This window comes from Silurus aristotelis (genome assembly GCF_946808225.1).
Source record: "Silurus aristotelis genome assembly, chromosome: 27".
Classification (NCBI taxonomy): domain Eukaryota; kingdom Metazoa; phylum Chordata; class Actinopteri; order Siluriformes; family Siluridae; genus Silurus; species Silurus aristotelis.
The window spans coordinates 13,729,429-13,755,072 of record NC_139600.1 but is presented as its reverse complement, the minus strand read 5'-3'; the positions used below and the strand labels follow the sequence as shown (position 1 = coordinate 13,755,072).

The 25,644-nt window shown below is 37.8% G+C and overlaps 3 protein-coding genes across 4 annotated transcripts; all 3 read right to left on the bottom strand.

The window, feature by feature from the left end:
* Positions 1–495: 495 nt before the first annotated feature.
* Positions 496–10,770, bottom strand: smc2 (structural maintenance of chromosomes 2). 2 transcript variants are annotated; one of them, XM_083532761.1, is made up of 25 exons: positions 10,681–10,770; positions 10,421–10,596; positions 9,456–9,605; positions 9,018–9,140; positions 8,882–8,920; positions 8,608–8,718; positions 8,469–8,513; positions 8,135–8,368; positions 7,662–7,811; positions 7,222–7,455; positions 6,975–7,134; positions 6,781–6,898; positions 6,116–6,254; positions 5,837–5,956; positions 5,537–5,741; positions 5,322–5,457; positions 4,978–5,102; positions 4,564–4,757; positions 3,828–3,971; positions 3,446–3,640; positions 2,129–2,329; positions 1,922–2,038; positions 1,683–1,843; positions 1,228–1,375; positions 496–1,121 (listed from the first exon to the last, which is right to left on the bottom strand). In XM_083532761.1, exons 2-25 carry the CDS (start codon positions 10,586–10,588, stop codon positions 933–935), a joined length of 3,606 nt encoding a protein of 1,201 aa, XP_083388887.1. In that variant the 5' UTR covers positions 10,589–10,596; positions 10,681–10,770; the 3' UTR covers positions 496–932. The 2 variants fall into 2 exon arrangements, with proteins under 2 accessions (XP_083388887.1, XP_083388886.1); XM_083532760.1 differs by having other exon boundaries at positions 10,421–10,759.
* Positions 10,771–11,470: 700 nt separating this feature from the next.
* exoc1l (exocyst complex component 1 like) lies at positions 11,471–19,432 on the bottom strand. Its single transcript, XM_083533053.1, has 4 exons — positions 19,378–19,432; positions 16,027–16,147; positions 15,332–15,495; positions 11,471–14,048 (listed from the first exon to the last, which is right to left on the bottom strand). Exons 2-4 carry the CDS (start codon positions 16,145–16,147, stop codon positions 13,788–13,790), a joined length of 546 nt encoding a protein of 181 aa, XP_083389179.1. The 5' UTR covers positions 19,378–19,432; the 3' UTR covers positions 11,471–13,787.
* Positions 19,433–22,910: 3,478 nt separating this feature from the next.
* On the bottom strand, positions 22,911–25,330 carry LOC310721391 (contactin-associated protein-like 2). The gene is made up of 3 exons (XM_083533058.1): positions 24,901–25,330; positions 24,022–24,093; positions 22,911–23,917 (listed from the first exon to the last, which is right to left on the bottom strand). Exons 1-3 carry the CDS (start codon positions 24,935–24,937, stop codon positions 23,718–23,720), a joined length of 309 nt encoding a protein of 102 aa, XP_083389184.1. The 5' UTR covers positions 24,938–25,330; the 3' UTR covers positions 22,911–23,717.
* Positions 25,331–25,644: the final 314 nt, after the last annotated feature.

The following is a 25,644-nucleotide window of genomic DNA, read 5'->3' as shown; positions in this document are numbered from 1 at the left end:
TGCTCATAAGTTTTTTTTTTTTGTGACTTTCATTAGGGTCTTGGAACCTCAGCAAGTACATCTACATTTCTGCAAAGCATTTTACCCACCCAGACAGCTACATATTCCATTCTTCATATATCCATTATTAACTTTAATCACTTGTGCAGAAGCCTCATGACTGCCTGCATCAAACAATAAACCAAACTACTCATCATCCTTCCATTGTTGAGTTATAATGGTTCTGAGGTCACAAATACCCAATTAGTAGGAATGATTAAAACCTTTTTTTTTTTGCCATTTTATATTGTATTTGTTAAATGATGCATGAAGAACAGAGGTAGTAACTGCTCCTAAAACTTGGTATGATCTTGAGGAATTGACAACACTGAGTGATTAACACCTGATGTACAGCAGCAGCTCTCAGACTCACTCACATGCTAACGGAAGCTTAAGACTTTAGTCACATGCATCAAAATAGAGCTGTAAATTACATACCGGGGGAAAAAAAAAAGGTTTAATCAATTGCACATGTTTATTGCAAAATAACAAACAAGAAAGAAAACAATGCATCTTATAGAAGTAGAAATGAGAGTAGGGAGAGTATAAAAGTGAATAGATAAAATACATTTTAAACAAAGGCAAGATAAATGAAGTAGAATGCAGGATAGAAAATATAAACACTGTACACACACAAAAAAAAATGTGCCCATGAATAATAATAAACATTGGCAGTGTACATTATGATTACCTGTTACATGATGATACCTTTTGCTGGTCAAAACTTTTAAAACAATGGCGCACTATTTTAGATCAGTCAAAAGCACAACTTACATTTTTTGAAATAATTGGTTAAGAGCAAATATGCTAATTGTTTAAAGAAAACTGTATACATATGCGTTTAGAATAAAGAAGCAAAGTTAAGAGTATTTGCGTGTCCTGCGACTGTGTGTTTAACTGGCGAGCAGCTCACGCTGGCGTTTATCCTTAGTCTTGGCTTTGGCATGTGCACGCTGGGCCAGAACTTTTCCCTCATGACTCTGAGTCGTGCGTGTGACTGTAGAAACACCGTCCACAAACTTGGTCTTGAAGAGAACGTTGGCGTTGGTGAACATGCCGTCTTTCAGCGACACAACCACAAACTAAAAAAAAAAAAAGAATGAACATATTCAACAACTAAATATTAGTCATATAAATGCTATTTTCTAGAACATTACAGTCTTTAGTGGGAGGGTTTTAACATGAAACCTGAGAGTGTGTAAAGTGTGTGCGCAGCATCTGCCCGATGTTCTGTGTGTGCGAGAGGTCAAGAGCAGCATCCACTTCATCTAGGATGTAGATCGGCGCAGGTTTAAACAGCAGCATGGCCAAAATCAATGAAAGGGCCACCAGTGACCTGGAAAAAGAAACACACACAAACATTAAAATGACAAGAATTCTCTTATCGGACAAAAGTATTGGGACACCTGATCTTTCCTGCTATATGTGGTTCTTCTCCACACTGTTACCACAAAGCTGGAGGCATCCAATCGTGCAGGACGTCTTTGGATACGGTATAATAAAATTTTGCGTTCACTTGAACTTGGAAACCCAAACCTGTTCCAGCATGGCGATGCCCCTGTATCCAAACTCCATCAAGTCAACCGAAATCAAACCAATGTCAGATTCTGGATGTAGTATTTGGATAATATCTATTGCCTGACCTTTGTCCTCCACTCAGTTCTGTCAAATTTTCCTTCCAGGTGTTTCCGAGTGCAACCTTAAACTCCAAGCCATCAAGGACACCACAGCCCTCAGGTGGAGCCAAACGAGCATCTGCTCCAGGCAACAGCGTGGAGAATATGGATCCGAAATCCTTATTCACCTACACACACAAATTTCACGTTTGGTCATTTATAGGTTCATGTTCACGACAGGATATCGGTTGTATATAAATTCTGACCTTTTGCCATGCCACGTTGAGCGCCTCGTTCTTTTTCTGGTCTAGCTCTTTGATGGTCTCCAGGATCTTTGCTTTATCGTTCTCAACGATCCTCTTCTTTTTTCTCAGATCGTTATACTGTTAAACAGACACGTTTATGAATATTTCAGATCTGAAATGTAACAGCGATGTACATCTGATCAGCCACGCCGAGGTGAAAGTTCATACCCGTTCCTCAGCCTCACTGAGCATGTTCATGGCTCTGCGATTGATGTTTCTCTCCAGCTTGTCTTTGGTCTCCTCCAGTCTCTTTAGTCTCTGACCGGCTTCTTTAGGGTTGTTCTCCTTGAAGTCGTACGCGGTGTTGGGTTGGCCGAAGAGATTGCGCTCGGATGAGATCCAGTCGTTCTCGGCCAGCATGCGCGTCACCTACGTGATGCCGGAAAACACACATCATATGTACATCCTCACTAAGGCATGAATAAGTCAACATGAGCTTCAGAATTTTCCCCACTGTGGGATGAATAAAGGTATATATATATATATATATATATATATATATATATATATATATATATATATATATATATATATATATATATATATATATATATATATATATATCTTATATACACCAGGGGTTTCTCCTAAAAATCAGGAAAGACCGTGGCACTCTACCAAGGTATATCGATTCCTTTTAATACAAGTATGCTAATAATGCTGGATGTAAAGAAGCAGACAGACTGCAGGTCTATTGATCAGCTTGTGTAAGTATTTTGTAAGAACAACTCCGAATATGATCTTAATATTTACACAAAATACAGGATTTCTGTAGGTGTCACAAAGTCAAATTTACAATTTTTTGACCATTAAGAATGAAATTTAAGTTCTATATGACAAATTTATTTTTTTCAAGCCAAGGATCACTTAACTTGCACTTCCACATAGCTATAAATTAAATCCGCTTTACGTCTGTGGTACAAGCCGAGAGAGATTTGGGTTTGGGTTAGAGATTTGTACCAATAACAAAAGCTGATTGGCTGTTGCATGTTGGTCTCATTTGTAGTTTATGTAGTTATTTGTAGCAAAATTATAGTTGGACTATTGAAAAAAAAAAAACACCACCATGGAAACGACAGCAGCAAAACAAAAACAGTCTAAAGTGCTGCGTGAGCATTTTAATGAGCATTAGAGGTTGTGTTACATGGACATAAGAAAATGATAACCTGTTTAAAATGTTTTTAATACCTAGAACAGGGATTTCAAGAGTTTTTAAGGCATATAATTTACATTTTAAACTTTAATACACTGCAGAAACCCTGAAAATATCTACAGATTATAGTCAATATTTAAAGTGGATGTGGACGACATACTGCTGTATCAACTGAAACAACCTGCTTTAATGATGATGAATCAGGAGAAAGAGGAAGTGAGCTGGGAATAGGAGAAAAAGACAGTGTGTGTGTGTGTGTGTGTGAAGGAGTAATCAGAAAGTGGTAATTAGTGATGAGACACCGCACACACCTGCCCCGGTCATACACTCACCCTAGCGGCAGCATCTGCACTGTCCTTCATATGCTTGCTGATGTTGTGTTCCAGCTCTTTGATTTTGAGCTGAGCGTCGTTGTTGCGTTCTCGTAACCGGTTGGCTTCTTCACTCTTCCCCTTGATATCTCGCTCTTGGGCCAGGATCACCTCTTTCTGCTGAGTCAGCTGCTCCTGCGCTTTTCGCACCGCATCCTACACACGCATATTTCTTACTTCAGCGTGCCGTCATGTTTCCTTGTTTCTTTTTTCCTCCTGCTATTATTCTCATTCTAAGCATGTAATACTCTTGTTTTACTTCACACTTGTATCATTTTTTAGAAAGAACATCCTTCTCTATAATAGCATGTTTTTCCTAAATAAATGATCTGCATATTGGTACCTTATTGGCTGCAACCTCAGTGGTCATTGCACTGATCTGTTCCTGTAAGGCTTTCATTGCCTCGTCCACAGCCTGAATCTGCTGTTCATAACCCGCCTGCTCCCGCTTTAGCTCCTCAAGCTCCAAAGCCACAGCATCAGCTTCCTAGACACACACACACACAGCAAAGACAGACATTAACACACAAACATATACATATATATATACACATACATACATATATATATATATAATATTTTAGGGCTGTCAAAATTAACATGATTTCAATTTGATAAAAAAATAAAATAAATATAAAACAGGTGAAATTAAAACCTTCATCACAACACATTTATTCACAACGTCCTTTCTTTACTTAGATATACAAAAATAAACTCCAGCTAAAATTAGTTTTGCGCCATGTCTCAAATCAAGCACCAAAATCCGGCAATTAAAACCGTCCGTGTGGAAACAGCAAAAGTTCCATTTGTAATTTAAAACACCTTAATTACTTTAAAACATTTACAAGAATATTTTGTCTTCATGCGCTATGTTGAATATGGTTTCATTAAAAAATAAACACACATTTGCATAAAGCATGTATTTGTCATCCATGCCCATATTGATTAGAGTATTAAAATCTCAATGTGTGGCCAACAATAATATAAAGTGCATTTAAAGGGAACCCCCCCCAAAAAAAAGGTGGTACAACAATCTAACTGCTAGAACCACAATGATTTTGGTTTAGGACTAATGGTACCTGTTGTCTCTCTTTTAGTCTCTTGTTAAAGGCATCTGCTTTGCTTTTTGCCTGGTTGAGTTTCTGCTGCGCTGCTTTCAGCTCTTTCTCCCGCTCCACCTCTGCATTCTTCATCTTGTTCTCCAAGACTTTGTACTTTTCGTCTGCTTTCTTCTGCACCTCCTTCGTCTTCTTCAGCGTCTCCTCGCTTTCCTCTAAACACAGGAAAATGAAACTTGACTCAGAACAAAAAGTAAAATCGATAGCAAACTAGATCGAATCATTTGGCATGTCATGACGGGTACATTACAATGCACTGCATTATTAATGTACATTATAGCATTAAAGTGATGAATATGATCAGAAGATCTGATTGATCAACATGCAGCTTCCACAGACTTGACAGATTCTGTTCATGTATACATGTATACATACCAATGGTCTTGCGGAGGTTCTCAAGCTCCTCCTGTTGTTTGTGGAAGGAGCTTTGTTGGAGTTTGGTTTCCAGGATCTGAGCTTCTTCAGTTTTCAGGTCCAGCTGCTGCTTCAGATGACGATACCTTTCACAGAAAATTTGAACTGCTCATTCTCTTAGATAGACAGAGAGACGAGAGTGTCTAGGCTTTCCACAAAGACGAAACACAAATCTGTTAGCTAGTCATATGAGGTACCTCAGGAGACCTAAATGATGGTGGTGGCTTACAGGGTAATAAATAAATTATTCATGATAGCTGCTTGTCTATACTTTCTACCGTTTTGAAGGGATATAAAATGCTTACTTTTCAGCGGTTCCCTTGAGGCTGCCGAGTTCCTTTTCCACCGTAGAGAGCTCTGCCTCTTTGGCCCTTAATTTGTCTTGTACTTCCTTCACCTCAGCCAGCTTAGAGAGCACCGAGGCAGTCTGAGTTCGAGCGCCTAAACACAAGGTACACGTTAGTTATCTAGAAAAGAACCTTTCAGTCAGCACCTACAGCACATTCTCTCCAGCGCTCACCTCCAGTCAGCGTTCCCTGTGGATCGAACACGTCTCCACCGAGGGTGACGGTTTTGGTGCTGACACCTTTATCGAAAGCAACTTTCTTGGCGTTGTCCAGAGTATCGCACACCAGCGTGGTTCCGAAAACGTACTCCATGGCTTTACGCAACTCAGACGGGTAACCGACCAGAGACAGAGCCGTGTGAACGTTATCCTCTCCCACCTTACACAGTTAGAGAAAATTATTATCTCTGCTGGCAAAAGTACAGAAATATTCAACCCAATGAATATGGTTGTTATAATTAAAAGGTTCATTACAATGTTTTTGGCTGTGCGAACTACTCCATCATCGAGGGTTCGTGCAGAGATCTTGTTCAAGGGGATGATGGTGTATCTGCGTTTCAATTCACCCTTTTCCAGAAGTTTCTTTCCGGTTACCTGAAAAATCATTTTAAAACACTTTTGAGCAACCAAAATAAAAAAATAAAAAAATAAAAAAAAAGAGTAGAGCAAGTACATAAACTATAAGCTGGCAGTTCATAGAGTCCAGCTCTCTCTGGGTAAAAATTATTTCAGAACAGTCCATTTCAAACTCACCTCGGTATCTACCACTACGTTATAGAGCCGACCCCCTGCCACCACTTCCAGAGCTGTAGCGTTACACACGTCAGTCACCGTGAAGAGATTCGCCACCAGCCCCTTGACTTTACTGGGGTCCCAGTTCTTCTCAGGATTCCTGCAAAATTACAACACATGAATTCAACTCCAAACAGAGACAATCTAACTATCATCAGATTAGGAGATAAGATGCCTTCCAGTAAAGAACAGGTGATACAACATCGGTATTGTGGAACACCGTGTCAAAACACACTTTTCTGTGATACTGTGCTTGTATTCAGGAGGCCAAGCATCAAAGTCTCTTTAGGCAATTTTGAAAATACCACCTGTGGATTTTACTTTATTTATTTATTTATTTAAACTCATCTCAAAAATGTATGCTAATCTTATTTATGCTAATTTATGCTATCCCGTTCATGTGACACATGACTGCTCTGTGCATTTATGAAATTATATAAAAAAAAAAAAAAATAAAAAAAAAAAGCAATATCGTGACTCATGATCTGTACAGATCTACTGTGATCCGTTGCACCCCTAATATCTATATATCATGAAACATATCACACACAGACCATGTTATGATATAGTTTAGGGGTGGAAGATATGACAATGTCATCGTTTGCGTTTCATCCACAAGTACTTACGAGTATTCAAAGCGCAGGTTAGGAAACCGTCCCATGAAGGACTCGTATTTCTCCCGTAGGTTGTTAAATTCACGAGATAGCTGCCTTTTCTGTTCAATCAAATGCTCCTCTCGACCATCTGACAAACAAGCAAGTGTTAGTATCAAACAAACACTGAGCCATTGACAAAAGGACAACAGCAAGTTAATCAAAACCTTCATAGTTGAGTTTCTCGAGTTCGGCCTGCAGTTTGTCTCTGCCTTTCTGCACAGCTTCAAAAGCATCCTGGTCTTTTTTATATCCGCTGTCCATCTTCTTCACCTGGGCCTGCTTGCTTTTCAGCTCTTGCTGAGCATGCTTCAGCTTCATTTGAGCCTAAAAAAAGACACAAAAAGCATTTTTATTATTATTAAGAACAATTTTTGTACACAAGTTCAATTTGTGGTTTGGTGAAAATCTTACCTGCTTGGCCTCCGTCTCTGCTTTGCTCATGTCGTTCTTGCAGGTCATCATTTGACCCGCCAGCGTAGCCGCCTCACCGTCCTCGTTGGCCGAGAGGCCGGCAGACACGGCCTTGAAGTGCTGCTGGGCCGCCTCCAGTTCCTCTGCGTCCTTCTGCCCCTCCTCCTGCACGGCCCTCAGCCGCTCCGCCGCCTTTGCCACCTCGCCTTCTTTCGCTGACAACACCTTCTTGTCCTTGTAAAAGAAAGCAATGTTGGGTTTAAAACCTGTACAGCAAAACCCCGGTGTTAAGCTAATGCAATATATGATTGATAAAAATTGCATTACAAACTGTGACTCTCATACTGACCCATATTTTGCTGCAAAAATAGTGAGCTAGTGAGGGCCAAGGGCCTTCCACATTGGTGGAAATCAAGAAAATGTCCATACGGATGCATTACCTCTTCCATGTTTTTGATGAGTTCTTTCCTTTTCTTTAACTCATCCTTAAGATTTTGCTTCTTTAGATCGAGAGCACTCTGAGCTTTAGTGTCCACTCGCTGGGCCTCAGCCACAGTATCCTCCAGAGTTTTGAGAACACCTGCCACTTCCTACACACACACACACACACACACACACACACACACACACACACACACACACACACACACACACACACACACACACACACACACACACACACACACACACACACACACACACACACACAGAAATACTGATATCAGTGCTGCACATTTTCAAATATAATTGTTGTCTAATTCAATAATTTTCAATTAAAACACGTTCTCCGTTTTAGAGTTACAATCTACACCTGCCTTTGTACATGTGTGAGACACTTCATGAATTCCACAAAGAAAGACGGTGATTACGTTTATAACGTTATGCATATGGAAGCCGTCCGCTGCTACTTTACCTTGTCCCTGCTCTTCTCCAGCACTTTAATCTCTTCGCTGAGCTCACGGATGCGGTCGGCGTTCTTCTGCATGCTGCTCTGGAGCTCGCTGATGGAACTCTGCATCAGCTGCAGGTCCTCAGCCGACTTTAATTTGGTCTCTTCGGCACACACGAACTGCCACGCAACGTACAGCCGGCTCAGGTGCTCGATCTCGCGCATCAGCTTCTGGTACTCCAAATAGGAAGCACGCTCCTGCAGAGTGTTTTTTGAGGGAGGGGAGAGAATGATGATGAACTCACTGTTCGGGAGAATTCAATCAAATTAATAAGACTAATGAAAAAGGTTTAGTAACCTCTTTCAGTTTCTCCATAGCAGGGGTGATCTCCTCATCCAGGATCTACAGGGGTCAAAACACACAAAGCAAATGAAGCGCAACTCATGACACACGCGGAAAAAGACAATAAAGAAAAGAAGGGGGAAAAAAAGCACACCGTCTGAATCTCTTTCAGTTTCGCGTCTTTTTTTTCAATGGTTTTCTGAGCGCTGATCTTCTTGCACTCATACATCCTGGTACCAGCGGCCTCTTCAATCATGGCCAGAATCTAGACCATATGAAAGATTTTACTCACAATATACCATCTATTTTTATTTTTCAAATAAAGAAGTATTTACATACAAATATATATAAAAAAAAAACAAACAAAAAAAAAAAAACAATGCATTTGAACAGCTAAAACAAACAAACAGATGAATTCACCACCTCACCTCTGGGGGTTTCATATTCAAGACCTTAGTGATTCTCCCCTATTTAAAAAAAAAGTAATAAATAAAAATACATTAAAACCAATTCACACCCTTCAGTTTGCAAGATAATGTAAAAAAATAAAAATGAGCATATAACCTGCATTATGAGGAAATGTGGATTGTTGACATTCAACCCGACGGAGCAGAACAGATCCTGGACTCGCATGTTGTTTGCGTTCACGCCGTTGATGAGATACTTATTCCGCCCACCGATCACAACCTGTAATAAAAAGCACAGGAGGTTTATTGACTACAGTTTAGAGCATCAGCAGCAGTTAAAGCTGTAAAGTTGGAGTGTTCAGTGGCTGAACAAGTCTTTTTTTAGTTTTTGAGACATATGTTTCTTTTATTTATATGCAACAAACTGAACAGCTCTGGGATGAACTGGATAACAAGGTCAGAAAGAAATCTCAAATTAATATGTCAAATAAATGTTTCGATTGTTACATGACCAGGTGTTTATACTTGTATTTATTTTTACAGGCATGTGTGCATCACGGCTTTAAACAGGTTTTTCTGTACATTAGAAACTCACCTGTCTAGTGATAGTGATCTCGTCGTGGGTCTCGAACCCCAGTGGGCTCTGTTTTTTGTTCGAGTTGTCGAAAGTGATGGACACTGTGGCTTTAGTGATTCCAGCAAGGCCATTTTTGTAGACTAAATCTTGGAGATTTGATGCTCTGACCTGAAGATAAACAGGAAGCACAAAAACAGCACCAGGTCATAAATCTTTGAATGGGAACACTACACTCAGAATCACTGATTTGCATCTTAATAAAACATTTTTGTCCATGAACGTGTAATAATTATTTCCAGTATTCTGCTTCAATCACATCACGTGTTGCTGTAAGACCAGCAGAAATGAACATAGTAGCAAATCCATGTTGCTTTAACCAATCAGACTGGCGTGTCATTTTCACGCCGTTTGGCATCTATAGAAAACTGCACAATCTCAAATATATCAGTGTGGATTTCATAGCTGTTTATTTCATCCCACAATATCTGACAGACGATTGACTGATTTGGTCACATATTTACAAGACAAGCTGGACAGCATGAGGAAAGTCTCAAAATGATGATGTATGTGGAGGTGCAGTTGTGGCTCCAGTGAAAGGAGACGTGTTGAATTGTGTGCATTGGGTTTCTTGCTTTAGTAAAAGTACACCATTTATTCTTAATGTATGAGATTCCTGTTCTGTTATACTGCATTTCTCTAGAATATTGGTAGCTTCTATAACCGTGGTGTCACAATAAGGGTATTAAAAGGTGGATTGATCACCACTGAAGACCTCGGTGTGAAATATACCTATCTATAGATCGATAATAGACATAAGACTCAAAGTCGGGTGTTATAAATGGTTTATAAAGGAAAAATAAGAGATTTGACGCTTTTCTTTCACTGTCAGTCGGAGGAAGAAGGTCGCTGAGGTGTTAGCTAGCTGACAGAGCAGAGCAGATGATGCAGTGTTAGCAGAGGAGCAGGTTAGATGTTCTCCTCACCTGTGATAAGTTAGTAATACCGAGCAGGAAGCAGATCGAGTCGAGGATGTTGGACTTGCCGCTGCCGTTGAGGCCGGTGATGGCGTTAAACAGCGGGTCAAAGCCGTTAATCTCCGTCCTCTCCGCGTAGGACTTAAAGCCCTCCAAAATGATAGACTTTATATACATTTCGAGTCCTGGCCAAACAAAAAAGTTGTTGTGTATCCCAAAGTTAAGGAGAAACAAGCCGGAAAATCCAACAGGAGAGAATAATAATAGACCTGAATTCTCTTCCTCTTCCTCCTCATGTGAACGCGGCTCAATCCAAACTCAAAAATCGGCGCCAAACTACTCTCCACTTCCGTTAAACTCTTCTTCAGTGGTGATTCGGCGAGTCGCGGTGTAAACGTTTATACTGCCACCTAGTGTACATTATGCGCAAAAGCACCAAATCGCCCATCCTCACTGTCATTCAACTCAAGAACATTGAGGATGGATTCGGACTGTAATTAATATTTAAAAAAAAAGCCTCAGGACCTCAATTTGCTTTAACAGTTATGAATTTTATTGTCTAACACAAAACAGTAAACTTCAACAATGATAGAACTGTAATGGAGGGACAATTAGTGCCACCCAGATGAGGATGTTCCCTTTTGAGTTTAAAACCTCTCAAGGTTTCATCCTTACTTCTCAGGAAGTTTTTTATATCTTACTTTTCTCTACAAAGCTGCTTTGGGACAATGTCTGTAGTTAAAAGCACTATACAAATAAAACTTAATTGAATTATTTGTTTTCAAATCATGATGAAATCATATCGGCCTGCATTTAAAATGAGTCTACACACTCCACTAACTCCCCCTTTTTCTCCTCTTTCTCATCCTCATATGTTTGCCTTTATTAATAATTATAACCAAAAAAATGGGTCTATTTGCGACTGGGTGTCCAGATATTAAGCATGAATTGTCAAATTTGTCATCAGAATGTCCATAAAGTGTTTTTTTTTGCCATTTAAACTGTTGGATTGCTCTAGAAAGAAAAAACAACAATACAAATAACAGAAGAAAATGCAGCAGTGTTCAAAAACATTTTATTAATTTATATATCTCAGAATTACAACAATACACAGCACAAATACCACTATTTTTTGTTCCAGGACCCAAAGACCTTTAAAGGCAAGGTCAAGGACCAAACTTTCAGGTTTAGATCAAATTATACTTTGTATAACCATAACAAAATCTACTGGATATATGGAAGGATGTGGGGAATTGACAAAAGACAGTGTGCAATCTTTTGATTGCAAACCTTTGAATCTTCCTGTGTTGCTCCTGTTCCTTCCTATCCTAAATAATGCACATTAGCCTAATTTGAATATTGTTACATATTGAATATTGTGTGTGTGTGTGTGTGTGTGTGTGTGTGTGTGTGTGTGTGTGTGTGTGTGTGTGTGTGTGTGTGTGTGTGTGTCTATATTTTTTATTATATATATATATATACAGTATATAAATGTGCCTTAAATTAATACCTTTCAAGTTGTTGTTTCAAAGGTCATAGATGTTTTTAAAGAACTTATTTATGTCTATTAGACACATTAAAAAAAGAACATAGAATTACCAAGTTCCCATTACTTCTCTTTCTTTGCACTGAGCAATTTACTTACACTAGTATGTTTACATTTTTAGATGACAAGGCAGTAAAAATATTCTTGTAAATGTTTTAAAGTAATTATGGTGTTTTAAATTACATAAATCATCAGGACACCAAACGGAACTTTTCCTGTTTCCACACGGACGGTTTTAATTGCCGGATGTGTGCATTATAGCAGATTTTGGTGCTTGATATGAGACTTGGCATATCAGTAAAACAAATGTTCAGTGATTAAAAATAATTGTGGAGAAATTTGTGTTACGTTGAAGGTTTTAATGTCTCCTCTTTTATATTTATTAATATATATATTTGTAATAAAAATGGTCAAACAGAAATGTGTGCTGCAGTAGTTGCGTATTAATTAAATGAGTGCCCTTACAATAAATTTGCGTTAACGCATTTTGACATATTCGACATATATATAAATATAAATTACTAAGCACACTTTTATATTAATGAACTCTTTCTGATTTTATAAGTTGACTGATGGATGCTATTTTTAGGACAAAGCTAAGTACTGAGTATTGATATCTTTTCTAGCATGCACCTTTAAAAAGCATATCAGTACTATTTTTAAACATCACTGTTAAGGCTTTCAGTTTAAGAAATGAATGATAACAGCATTAATGATTCACTTCATTCAGATCAACATTATATATAAATAATTTCACGGTGTCTTGGGAAAACCCATAGGAATTCTCAGTAGCTGGATTTAAAAGCCAAACAACAAAGATGACTTGCATTTTTTTTGCTATTTATAACATGCTCTGTCACATTGCATTTAAGAAATAATAAATATATAGTTCAGAATGTTATCTGAACCCAGGAGATGCATGAGAATATCATGGTAAATACAGTATATGGACAAAAGCTTGTTGATACCTAAGCATAAGACTTGTATGTGCTTTTTGAACATCTTATTCCACATTTAGTCCACATTTGCTGTTATAATACCATCCGCTATTCTGGGAAGATTTTACACTAGATTTTGAAGTGTGCTTGTGAAGAAAAGTCAGGTACTGATGTAAATGAGGTGAGGAGGCCTGGGGTGTGGTCAGTGTTTCAGTTCATCTCAAAGAAGTTCAATAGTGTTGAAGTCAGAGCTCTATAGCTGGCCACTCAAGATCTTCCACTCCAACACATGTAAAGTATGGAGTTGTCTTTATGCACAGGAAAACGGTTAAAATGGAAAAGGTTTGTTTCTTCTAGTTTAACTGAAGGAAAAATATAATGCTAATGCATCCAAAGACATGTATGCCTCCAGGTTTGTGGTATCAGCTCAGGAAAGAATCACGTAGGGCTGAAAAATCACATGTCCCAATACTTTTGTCCAAATAGTGTATACTGTAATTGAAGGCAAGGCTAAGGATAGACAAACATTTCATGGGCATTTATAATGTTTCATAATAAATTAATTACCAGTTTAAGTATATGTAAGGTAAATCAATCAAATGCAGGAGCTTTTAGACTAGCAGTGTGGTGGTGTGTCTGTGGAATTGGAATTCACTATACAATGCTAGAACGTGACCCGAGATTGATATATGTGCAAAAGAGTACATTGTAGAACAAATCATAGGAGCCTGTAATTTTTCTAAACTTCAAATAGTACAAGGTTATCATTAAGCCTGAGAAGGGTTTCCTCAGCTTTCTACCAAACTTTGCATTATGATGATGATGATGATGGATTTGTTCATGTTCTCTGTGAAAGAGTCAGGAGCAGGAGTCCAATGTCTCAAACCCCTTCCTAAGGCACAGGACACAAAGAGAGACACACCAGGTTGAAAGCATAGAAGCAGATCCGCATTAGGACCATGCAGTCACCTCTGCTCGAGTATATGGACGTCGGCTTGATGTACGTCCAGTCAAAGTTCCGAACGTGTAGTCCAGTGTGCTGACGGGAGTCGCTAAGTGCAACAAGACTGCGAGCCAGGCAGTACTTTGCAGCACAGTTCACTGCTTTTACAGAACGCACCGTGTCGAAGTGCATCAGGAAACAAGGGTCGTCCTATAAGAAAAAAAGAAAACAAAAAATGGCGCAGATTGAAAGTCAAACCCATTAGCAATTAGCAATCATTTTGAATAAAAAAAAGACATTGAACAACTTTTAACACCTAACCTACAATTTATTTAGTAACATGTCGGTCTATTTATATTTCTTACATCATCCGAATGCCGTTTGACCACCAGCTGATAGTGAAAGCAGAGGGATTTAATCCACGCTTCATCTCTAATACGATCGATGCAGCGGCACTTTAGCCTGTCAAATTCGCTGACCTTCTTCCACCTGCTTAAACAGAACTTTAAGCACCACTACACTAATCGTCTTATAGCTAAACAGTCTCAACTGTAACTCAACACATTGTTATCATATAACTGTGCTGCACACGCTGTTGATATGACAACAAACCTTAAACTAAACATTACTGAGAAAAGAAGCTCTTGGTTTCACTGTCAGCTCCTAAAACCAAGAGCTCCTAAAACCAAGAAGCTCTTGGTTTTAGGAGCTGACAGTGAAGCCTGTAGGTTATCACATAGGTGTGAGATCTGTCAAAGCAGTTTATATGCAGATCTTACCTTAAGGTCTGCATATAAACTAAAGCAATCCTTAGACAGAGCTTTTCATTCTTCCTTGGTATTTTTTTTATCTGACTAAATTTACAACCATGGAATATCAAATATATAAATATATATAATATATAAAATAAATCATCCTGTGATCAAGAGTCAAGAATGTTAAAAGTCAAAAAGGAAAAGTCGAAATTCAATGAAGTCAAATTTGTGTTTGAGAAATTTAAATGGTGTTTTAGTCGTGTTTTAGTTGTTTGTGTGTTTTTTTGTGAGTAGTCTCAGCAGTGTTTGAATTGTTTGAGCGATGTGTGATATTTTGATGCAATGTTTGAGTTGCTGGAGCGGTGTTTGAGTTGTTTTGGAGCAGTGTTAGAGTTGTTGGAGCATTGTTTGAGTTATTAGAGCAGTGTTTGACTTGCTGGAGCAGTGCATGAGTTGTTGGAGCGGCGTTTGCGTTGTTGGAACGGCATTTGAGTTGTTGGAGTAGTGTTTGAGATGTTAGAGTGGTGTTTGTTTTTTTTGAGTGGTGTTTGAGTTGTTGGAGCAGTGTTTGAGTGGTTGGAGTGTTGTTTACGTGGTTGTAGCTGTGTCTTAATTGCTGAAGCTGTGTTTCAGTCGTTTAAATGCCCCTGATACATCTAGCATACACCACTAAGGTATTCACCAATGCTTATGGCTGGAACATAAAAGCATCGGATTTAAGATGCCCAGTTTTCTTACCGTGTCAGGATCCCTCCCATCCAGAATGGTCAGTTCTTCAAGAGTCCAGACCTCCGTTCTTATGTACTGATCTTCCAGTCCAAGACGTCGTGATTTCTTACTTTTAACAGGACGAAATTTCTCACATCGCACCACTGAGATCAGAACTTGTTTGCTTTTAGATTCTACAAACAGAAACATGCAAAATTTTATCCAATCGTTTTTTTCTTCATGTAATCAATTAAAATTATAAATAGGCTGGTAAGCAGGGTTGGGAAGAATATCATTAAACACGTTAGAAGAAAACCAAAAGGTACAGGTTCATATTTTATTGATTATTAATTATATGATAAGATTAGCATGAAGCCTTAAGGCTGAACCCTTTTATGTAGAATCCTACAAATGAACCTTTTTACAAACAAAATAAATTTGTACAAAAAATTATCAGAAGAGACGTTTATAAATGTTTAGAAAAAAAAAAAAATACCAGCATATACTGCATTTTATATCAAAAATGTATATTAAGCATTTTTTTAGCATGTATAAAAGACTACAGATATTTGTGTCAAAGAAGAGAGACACTGGAATAACTTATACTTTCATTACAATTCTAAAAAGATTCCACCCAAATACAAATGTAACCATTTTAAGACACATTCATAAGCCATATAAATTAAAGCCATACAAATTCATAAGACATAAGCCAGGTGTCTTACCGGACACACAGAGGAAATGCCGTCCACTTTGTTCCTCCTCAATCTCAATAAACACCACCAGTTTCTGTTTTTCTGGTCTGAACAAGACACGCTGCATCTCTTCTTTTAACAGTGATGACATCTCCGAGATAAAGAGGAAAATAAGCAGCTTTTTTTATTGAATATTTAATAATTGAATAAATTGGGAAAAGCTAAATTAGGCTTGCTCCAGGTTTGCATAGGATAACTGTGTGTCGTTATTGTCCTGCCTCTTGTGCCTTTTTCTCTCTCTCTCTCTCTCTCTCTCCCTCTCTCTCTCTCTCTCTCTCTCTCTCTTTCTCTCTCTCTCTCTCGCTCTCTCCCCACGTCTCCCCTTTGCCTGAGCTTCATAAGTTCTCAAGTAGCATCTTCCCCCTTAACTCTCCATTATAAAAGCAGCGATTAAAGACCAGTTGCTCTGAGACCACTCAGAATATTTTTTGCGGCGCTATCAACCATAAAGGCCCAATTTGTAGTCGATTTAGGAATGCATAATTTATGTCTATGAAATTCGTTCACACAAGTGCACACACCCACTCTTCCACTTCTTAAAAGTGTATACACACAAAAGCCAGAGGCATTTATTATTGTTGGGAAAAGATAATCAATAGCTTCCTGTGTGAAGATGTCAGATGCCACTGAACAGATGCCAAGTAACCGAGTTTCAGCTGGAAACGGCGCTGGATTAGATTGGTCCTGTTTTGTGTAAGGAAAGACCCAGGGTAAAGTGCCACAGGAGATCCTTAGAGATTCGACCAAAGTGGTTTCACTTTATTTAAAATGGAAGAAAAGCACTCACACACACACACACACACACACACACACACACACACACACACACACACACACACACACACACTATTATATATCAACAAACAAGTAACCTCATAAGAAACAATGTTTGAATGATGCATTATCTGAACAAAATTATTGGGACACCTGACTTTTCCAGTCATGTGTGTGTCTTCCACAACTAAGTTGGGGCAGACAATTGTATTGAATGTCTTTGGATGCAGTAGCATTACATTTTTCCTTCACTTGAACTAGGAGACCTTAACATGTTCCAGCATGGCAATGCTGCTGCACACAAAACCAGCTCAATTAAGATATGCTTACATGAGTTGGAGTGAACATGGTTGGACCTGAACATTACTGAACACTTTTGGGATGAATTGGAACACTAACTGCCCCTCAGGCCTCCTCACCTACATCACGGGTCCATAAAGTGTATGTTTAGAAAGCTAACCTTTTTAAAGCAAATGCAAATAGGTGACATTAGTGATATACTTACTAAAATAATGCTCTTCATGCATCAATAAAGGACTAATAAATTGTTCTAATTTATTTATTTGTTATTATTTCAGTTATTTATTTCCAAATGCATAAAAAAACATGTCAGGATGACAGTTCCTCAACCCGGGCTACATCACACTAGTGCCTAGATTTTTTGTTCGTTTGTTTGTTAGTTTGCAATTTTTATTGATGTTTTTTGATAAATTGCCTTGCTTAGTTTCCCAAAATATGAACACACTCGCCTCATTTAAATCATTGCATCCATGTCCAGGCAGTTACTAAACATGAACAACATTGCATTTTTCCAGCAAGTGTCATATCGTCTCTATATCTACCCTCGGTTTCCTTCTACTTGTGTGAAAGTTGATCTCGTTTATGATGGAAGGAGAATTGAGGTATATAAAGACCACTGTAACATATTTTCTGATTTGACATCTAACAGTAAATATTTATTCATATATACATATAAAAATAATATATGAATAAAATTTTTTTTATTTGTACAGTGATTTTTTTCTTTCTCAAAGCTCACTGTAGCAAACAATATATATATTTACATACATACATACATACATACATACATACAGGTACATCTCAATAAATTTGAATATCATTAAAAAGTTGATTTATTTCAGTGATTCAATACAAAAAGTGAAACTCGGATATTCTATAGATTTATCACACACAGACTGATATAGTTCAAGTGTTTCTTTTAATTTTGATGATTTTGGCTCACATTTAACAAAAACCCACCAATTCACATCACAAAAATCTTTAATACTTCATAAGACCAATCAAAAAAATATTTTAAGTGAATTGTTGGCCTTCTGAAAAAGTATGTTTATTTACTGTACTCAATATTACATGCACTCAATACTTGGTAGAGGCTCCTTTTGCTTTAATTGCTGCCTCAATTCGGCATGGCATGGAGGTGATCAGTCTGTGGCACTGCTGAGGTGGAATGGAAGCCCAGGTTTCTTTCACAGTGGCCTTCAGCTAATTTGCATTTTTTTGGCTCTTGTCTCTCATTTTCCTCTTGACAATACTGCATAGATTCTCTATGGGGTTCAGGTCTGGTGAGTTTAATGGCCAGTCAAGCACAACAGCACCATTATCATTTAACCAACTTTGGTGCTTTTGGCAGTGTGAAAAATGAAATCAGCATCTTCATAAATCTGGTCAGCAGAGGGAGGCATGAAGCGCTCCAAAAAACTTGCTGGTAGACGGCTGTGCTGACCTTGGACTTGATATAACACAGTGGGCCAACACCAGCAGATGACACGACTCCCCAAACCACCACTGACTGTGACAAGCAACACTGGTCTTACCCTCCATGTCCAGGGTGTCAATGAACGTCTTCTGGACAACTGTCAAGTCAGCAGTCTTCTCCCATGACTGTGTAGCCTGAACCAGACTTAGACACCATTTAAAGGCTCAGGAAACCTTTGCAGGTGTTTGGATTTAATTAGCTGAATAGAGTGAGACACCACGAGTCTCCAATATTGAACTTTTTCATAATTTTTATATTTTCTTGGGGTTTTTTTTTTTAGCTGTAAGCCATAATCATCAAAAAAATAAAAATAAATAAAAACTTGAAATATATCAGTGTGATGAATCTATATAATATAAAAGTTTCACATTTTGTATTGAATTACTAAAATAAATCAACTTTTAATGCTATTCTAATTTATTTAGCTGCACCTGTGTGTATATACTATATATATATATATATATATATATATATATATATATTCCCCATTTTTCATGTGCTGAATATCCCCCATTTTTCATGTGCTGAATTTAAAGATCTAATACTTTTTCTATGTAGACAAAAGGCCTATTTTTCTCAAATATTGTTCACATATCTGTCTGAATCTGTGTTAGTGAGCAGACCAGCCTAAAGCACACCTGTGCAATAATCATGCTGTCTAATCAGCATCTTGATATGCATCACCTGTGAGGTCGATGGATTTTCTCGGCAAATGAGAAGTGCTCACTGACACAGATATTCTCTTGATTGTTGCTAATATGTTTGTACACCTTGACTGGAGTCCACCTGTGAAAAGGTTTATTGATTGGACATGATTTAGAAACACATACACGTCTCTATAAAAGTCCTCACAGCTGATAATTCATATCAGAACAAAAACAAAGCCATGAGGTCAAAGGAACTGAATACAAAGCTCAGAGACAGGATTGTTGTAAGGCACAGATCTGGTGGTGGAAAAGGTCTGAATACTTATGTACATGTGATATTCCAGGGTTTGAAAGCTTCAAATAAATAATATTTTTAATTTTAAATGGTCAAGTGTCCAAAATTCTACTCATTTGACTCCCATTTTAATAATTTTCTACATTATCCACTTGTCCACATGAAGTCTCGCTGTTTTCTTGACTTTGTGAAAGTTCTATAGGTTTCATAGCTTCCTATTATTTGGGATTTTCTTTGTGTTTCTGATTTTTAATGCCCTTTATTTGGTGCTTGACCCCTACCATCTTAACAAATCTGAAATGATATTGGGATTTAATATAATCCACATTACTCTGTAGAGTCTGGTCAAGGTGAAAAGCCAGACAATCATAGAAATTCATAGAGAGTTTTTTTCCTTTTGTTTTGCTTTCTCTCAGGTAATCTGGGGTCTTTAGTCAAGGTGCATTTTCAAAAGGTTTGACAAAAAGCCCAACCGATGTGTCGTTATTACGATTGTATATTACGTATGTGTATTACGATTGTCAGCAAAGTAGCAGGCCATTTGCACAGAAACACCACACCACATCCTCTATGCTTTTAACATGGAAGTGTTTTTTCTCTGCCTGGGTTTGTCCTAATAGTCTGTCACCACTTGATTCTCTCTGTCTCATTTCTGCCCACAAAGACATAGCTGTTAAATGTCTTTGACTGTCCACATGCTTCTGAAAGCCTCCTATGGTCCATTTTGAGTTTTCTTACAGAAAAGTTTATTACATGTGAAATGCACAACATAAATAAAAATCTCTACACAAAACTTCTTGGTTATTTGCATGTAAGTTTCATGTGAATTGTGAGAATAGAACTTTTGCGACGAAATCAAATGGAAAGGCGATAACGTTAAACAAAACCACAGTAATATCAGTCACTTGCTTTTTGCTTCGAGTGGCAAAGTGAAATTTCCAGGAAGCAATGGCCACAAACACGTGTTCTTGCATTCACAAATCATAAAGCTATAATTGATGTATTTATAATAAATAAGAATGAAACTCTTGGCTGTTCATTTAGAAGATGAACCAGTTTATTTATGCAACAGTCAGCAACAGGAGTCCTGTTAGAATACCATTGTGTTGCATTTTTTCTGTCTCACAGTCATGAGAATTACACATAATTACAACTCTACAAGTCGTTAAATTGTTGTTGTTTAAAGAAAAAAAATGAAAGGAAAAACAAATGATTTAGATAAAAATGTCATGTTTTTGGGCTTTAATTCAGCAGCAACATAGAAATGCTTTAAAAACTAGACAAAGCTGTTTTTGATACTTTTTTATTTATTGTATTGCATTTTCTATCTTTCCACCAGACATAAATATACACCTTCCTTTAATTAGTTTTTGTGTACTGTTTTGTACAAAGTTTTGAAATCCTTAAATTAGTTCTGGCACACACTGATATTGGAATTCACATAATTCCCTGTTTTTACTTGTGATCAAGGTCATCATTGCAGAGAGAAAAGCTGAACTGGCTCCCTAAGTGGAAAAGAACCCTAAAAGGAAACTGTTGCATTTTCAAGAAATGGAAAAGATGCTTACAAAGACCCAGACATTACTGGCACACACCATAGTAGTCTTGCTGGCAGATAGCAATAGCTGAGAGGACTAAACTTAGATGGTAGAAAACTCTTCTGCACAATTAATGCCTGTATTTTCAGCGCAGATGTTTTTCACATGTCCCATTTACAAGCTTTTTTATTCATTTTCATAGTGCTACACAGTAAAAGAATACTACAGGAGCACTCTAAGTTGCCAGAAAGAAACCTGGAAATAACCTTAAACCAAATGTGTATGTACTACAATTAGCAGAAAAAAACCTGTGTGTAAGTGAATTGTCACAAGATCTCAGTATAAAGACACGTTCTTGGAAGGCTCCAGTGTTTTTTGACAACATACTTAAAAAGAAAGCATCGTGGACACCAAAAATCTTTGAATAATATGATTTGGGCTTTGGTTATGGAGGACATGTATAAAAAGAAATCAGGGTAAAAAGAAACAGGTAAGGAGGACATTATTTAGGGAAGTAAGCCAGAATCCAAGAGTAGTTTTAAAGCTGTTTGCGAGGTCTGCAGCTCAGGTTAGGGAGATGTTGTTTGTATGAGAATGATAGACTGAATGCTCCTAAAAGCTTGGCTTTATGGAAGAGTGGTGAGCCAAACGACATTGCGTGTAAAACACTCTGCAAACATGTAAAAGAGGTTTTCGAGTGGGATGAAACCAAAAATGCTTTTAATAAACAGAGACTGGAAACCTGGACGAAATTGAGGTCAAAATCGGGAATAAGCATATTAACAAAGCCAACCTGAAGGTTATAAGAATGTCCCAATAAATCTATTGCACAATTTGAAAATAAAGCTTTAGATGAATTCATCAATACAATTTGATTGGCAGTTGAACATGTTGTTTGTCTGTTGTTGTTTAACCACTGATCAGGGTTATGGAGGTTTTCCTAATAGTTTTTGTCTTCATAGGGTCTGGACTGAAGAGGTTGTATTTTCAAGAAATTTAAAAAAACCTCCAAAAACCTCACAAGAAACTGACAAAAGCTGAAATGATTTAAGTCAGAGGATTGACAAAGACATGTAGCACAGAAGCTGCACAATTTGCTGCATGTGCAGGAATAAATTGTATTAGAAGAGCTGATTTAGTTCTTGCGTTTTAATGCCCCATGATAGCAGCAAGTTCTTTCCTTTGACTTGTCATGAGGTGTGATTTGAAAGGAGTCACCACAGCGGATCATCCGTCTCCATATCACCCTTTTAGTCAATGCTACTGTCTCTAAACCATACAACATAGCAGGTCTTACCACAGTCCTTTCCCACAACTTTTCCTTTCAGTCTTGCAGATACATTTTATCCAAATCACTCCTGCCACTCTTCTCTTAGTTAACACATTTTCTTTTTTTTTTGTTTGCACAGAGGCGGAAACATTAAAATTGATTTAAACAATAATATAAATAATATATAAATATATAATATATTTTAAACAAAACATACTGGCCCGTACGGGGATCGAACCCGCGACCTTGGCGTTATTAGCACCACGCTCTAACCAACTGAGCTAACCGGCCGGTACGAGCCCGAGAAAAACATCTCTCCTACATGATCTTAAACATCAAGTTCAAGGAATCGGGCCTTTTTTTTTTTTTTTTAACCTAATGATGACATTTATACGAAATAAATTTTATAATGTCATGGAAAAACAAACAATGCAACACATCTAATGTATTGTTGTAAATGTTTAGTAGCCTTGGCTCCATATTACAAAATAAAACTTCCCCTAAACCTATTATACTGAGATCTTGTGCTCACATGCGATGACCTAAGGAGTGTTTTTGTGCCATATATAATAATTAATTTCCATTACAGTGTCCATCAGAAAAAGATCGGTGAAGAATATTGGTAGCGATGCAATTTTTAGTCTGTAAAAACTCTCCACAGGTTTAATTAGGTTTAGCTTTTAATTAGTGAATGTACCATGTGTGTACACCTGGTGATGTGATGGCCCTGATCATCTAAAAATAAAAAAGTGAGTGCAAAATTGATTCATGTACAAACTGTAAAAGCGGTAATAAATTTTGTGCTTTTGTTGATTGGATTTAGCCGCATTGTGAGTGACCACCTCTGCTATTTCTTCCTGCACTGATCTGGCCTAAAGTCTCTTGATTTTCCAAAAAATGGCTTTTTAGCAATGTTTGACTGGCTTGGATCATAAAGGCAACACTTTTATTGTTAGTTATTATGTTGCTTCCATCAAAATCTCAACAGTTATGTATAGCCTCTGGATATGATTTTGTTTCTGGATTTCCAAAGAGCTTGGATAACACCTTGGATAAGTTCCATCATAAGGGATGCTTTTTCAGTCTTATATTCCCATTCATTTTTCCCCATAAGAAACTGAAGATGGCCAGACCTACAATCATTGATCTCACTGCGGTCCACATTCTCACCCACCCCACTGGCTCTATCATGCACATAGTAAATAGCTGCACTTTTTGAAACATTGAAGCTGGACTCCCTGACAGTGGGAGACAGAGACAGAGGAACAGAGAGAGACAGACAGATACGCATACAGTAGGGAGAAGAATGGGAGGAGGGATATGTATTGATCCTTCTTTAAGTGATGTAGTCCTCATTCTGTTATATGAACCATTCCTTCTTGCTTTCGTCAATGGTCTCTGTGAAATTTGGCTCAGTGGCGACGGTAGTCGTGTCGGCCGATTCAGAGTGCTCTTCGTCTTTGGACTCGTTGGTTTGATGTGTTCTCTTGTGACGAATCATATAACGGATCAGGAACACCAGAGTGCACAGGATGGTGAAGATCACCACAGCAATAATGCCTAAAAGTGCCCAAAAAGGTGTAATCAGTATCAGGTGACGGACAAAAAGGGGCGAAACTTTGCTGCCTCTATAAAAGATGAGAGAATATGTAAATAGTTCCTACCTCCAATTATTGCTGAATTCCTGTTCACCCCACCTGAAATAAATTTTTCCTCGTTGAATGGAAAACCAACACCTTAAAAAAAGATAAAATATACATTTATGAACCAAATACAAAGATTTCCACATGACATATTTTTGTTACTTTTGCAGAACATTAAACGAAGTAACTTCCTGTTATGACTTATGCTATTGCAGCTGCAAACACTTGTTTCCTTCACCAGACTCTCTCATGCAGTTAAAGACAAATGAATGTAGTCTGTATTGTTCTGTACAAAGCACCAGTATAATTGTCCAAAATACTTTCTCATAGCTGCACACATAAAGCTAATTCAATTAGCATGTCCTCCATACAAGTCCCTGTGAACAAGTTGTTACAATAGAAACCATAATAATTTAACTCAAATGAGGACAGTGGTATAAACCTTTCAGTTGGAACTACTGCCAGAGCTGCTGTTATAAAGAATCATTCAACACCTTTTGACCAATCAGAATCGAGTATTCAACAGCGCTGTGAAACTGAGTGATTTATGCATTCACAAATCAGTCATATGCGTTTTTTAATGGAAAGCTAATACTCTAGAAGCATAGGGTCCAAATACTCCGATGGTGAGAAAGCAGATATTTGTGCTGGTGTCAGAGAAACATCATGAGGTTGTGCAGTGTGGTTCAAACTGCATTAAAAAATGCTCATGTCAGCAAATGCAGATGTCACGGTTAGATCTCATATGCCAAGTTCCAGTCAAGCACCAGTCATCTAACACACTCTAGCAGTGTCTGGAAATGTCTTCACTCGTCTTACCAGACAAAACACATCAGATAATACACTAATGAAAACAAGTGCTTTTTTATATCATTAACATATAAAGTATACGTTTTTTACCTCCATTCTGGTGAGAGGGTTGAGTGGCAGTCGACATTGGCTAAACAGTTAGAGGTGAAGTGGCTCAGTTGGACTTGACCAAGTTGCCCTGGTGTGAGACTGGTGGAGCAAGTGATGAAATGCTTTCAGAGAGGGGGTGATGCTGTAGAAACTGCACAAGAGACTGGCAGTCTATGAAGCCTTCCAGATCAATGCTAAACAATCGATGTGACCAGTTATTGCAGGATGCAAAGAAACACAGGGATACAATGTTTAATGCCTGTTCTTAAAAAAATGCCAATCACTATCATTAAAGACTGTGAGCAAAATCTCAATACCTAAATCATAGTAATTCTTTAGCATAGTATGATCATGTTTTCATTGTTAGTTCATTCCAAAATGCAAATAATAAATCACACTTTAAATATTCTAACAAAACATCTGTGTGTGTGTGTGTGTGTGTGTGTGTGTGTGTGTGTGTGTGTGTGTGTGTGTGTGTGTGTGTGGGCCCAACAATTATTCTCCTGCGTGGTAATACAATCTGGACTGAACGACAACTTTATATTCAGTAGCATTTTCAGATGTGGATGTGAACCCAGTCAATACCCATGAGCCAAATTTAGTTTATGACATATTATAAGTAATAATTTGTTAAAACAATACTTATAATTGTTATTTATATCTCTTCTTGCTGTACATCCACCTGTATCAAAAGTCACTTTTCAAGTACTTTTGCATTATGCCAGGGGTGTCCAATATTTTTCA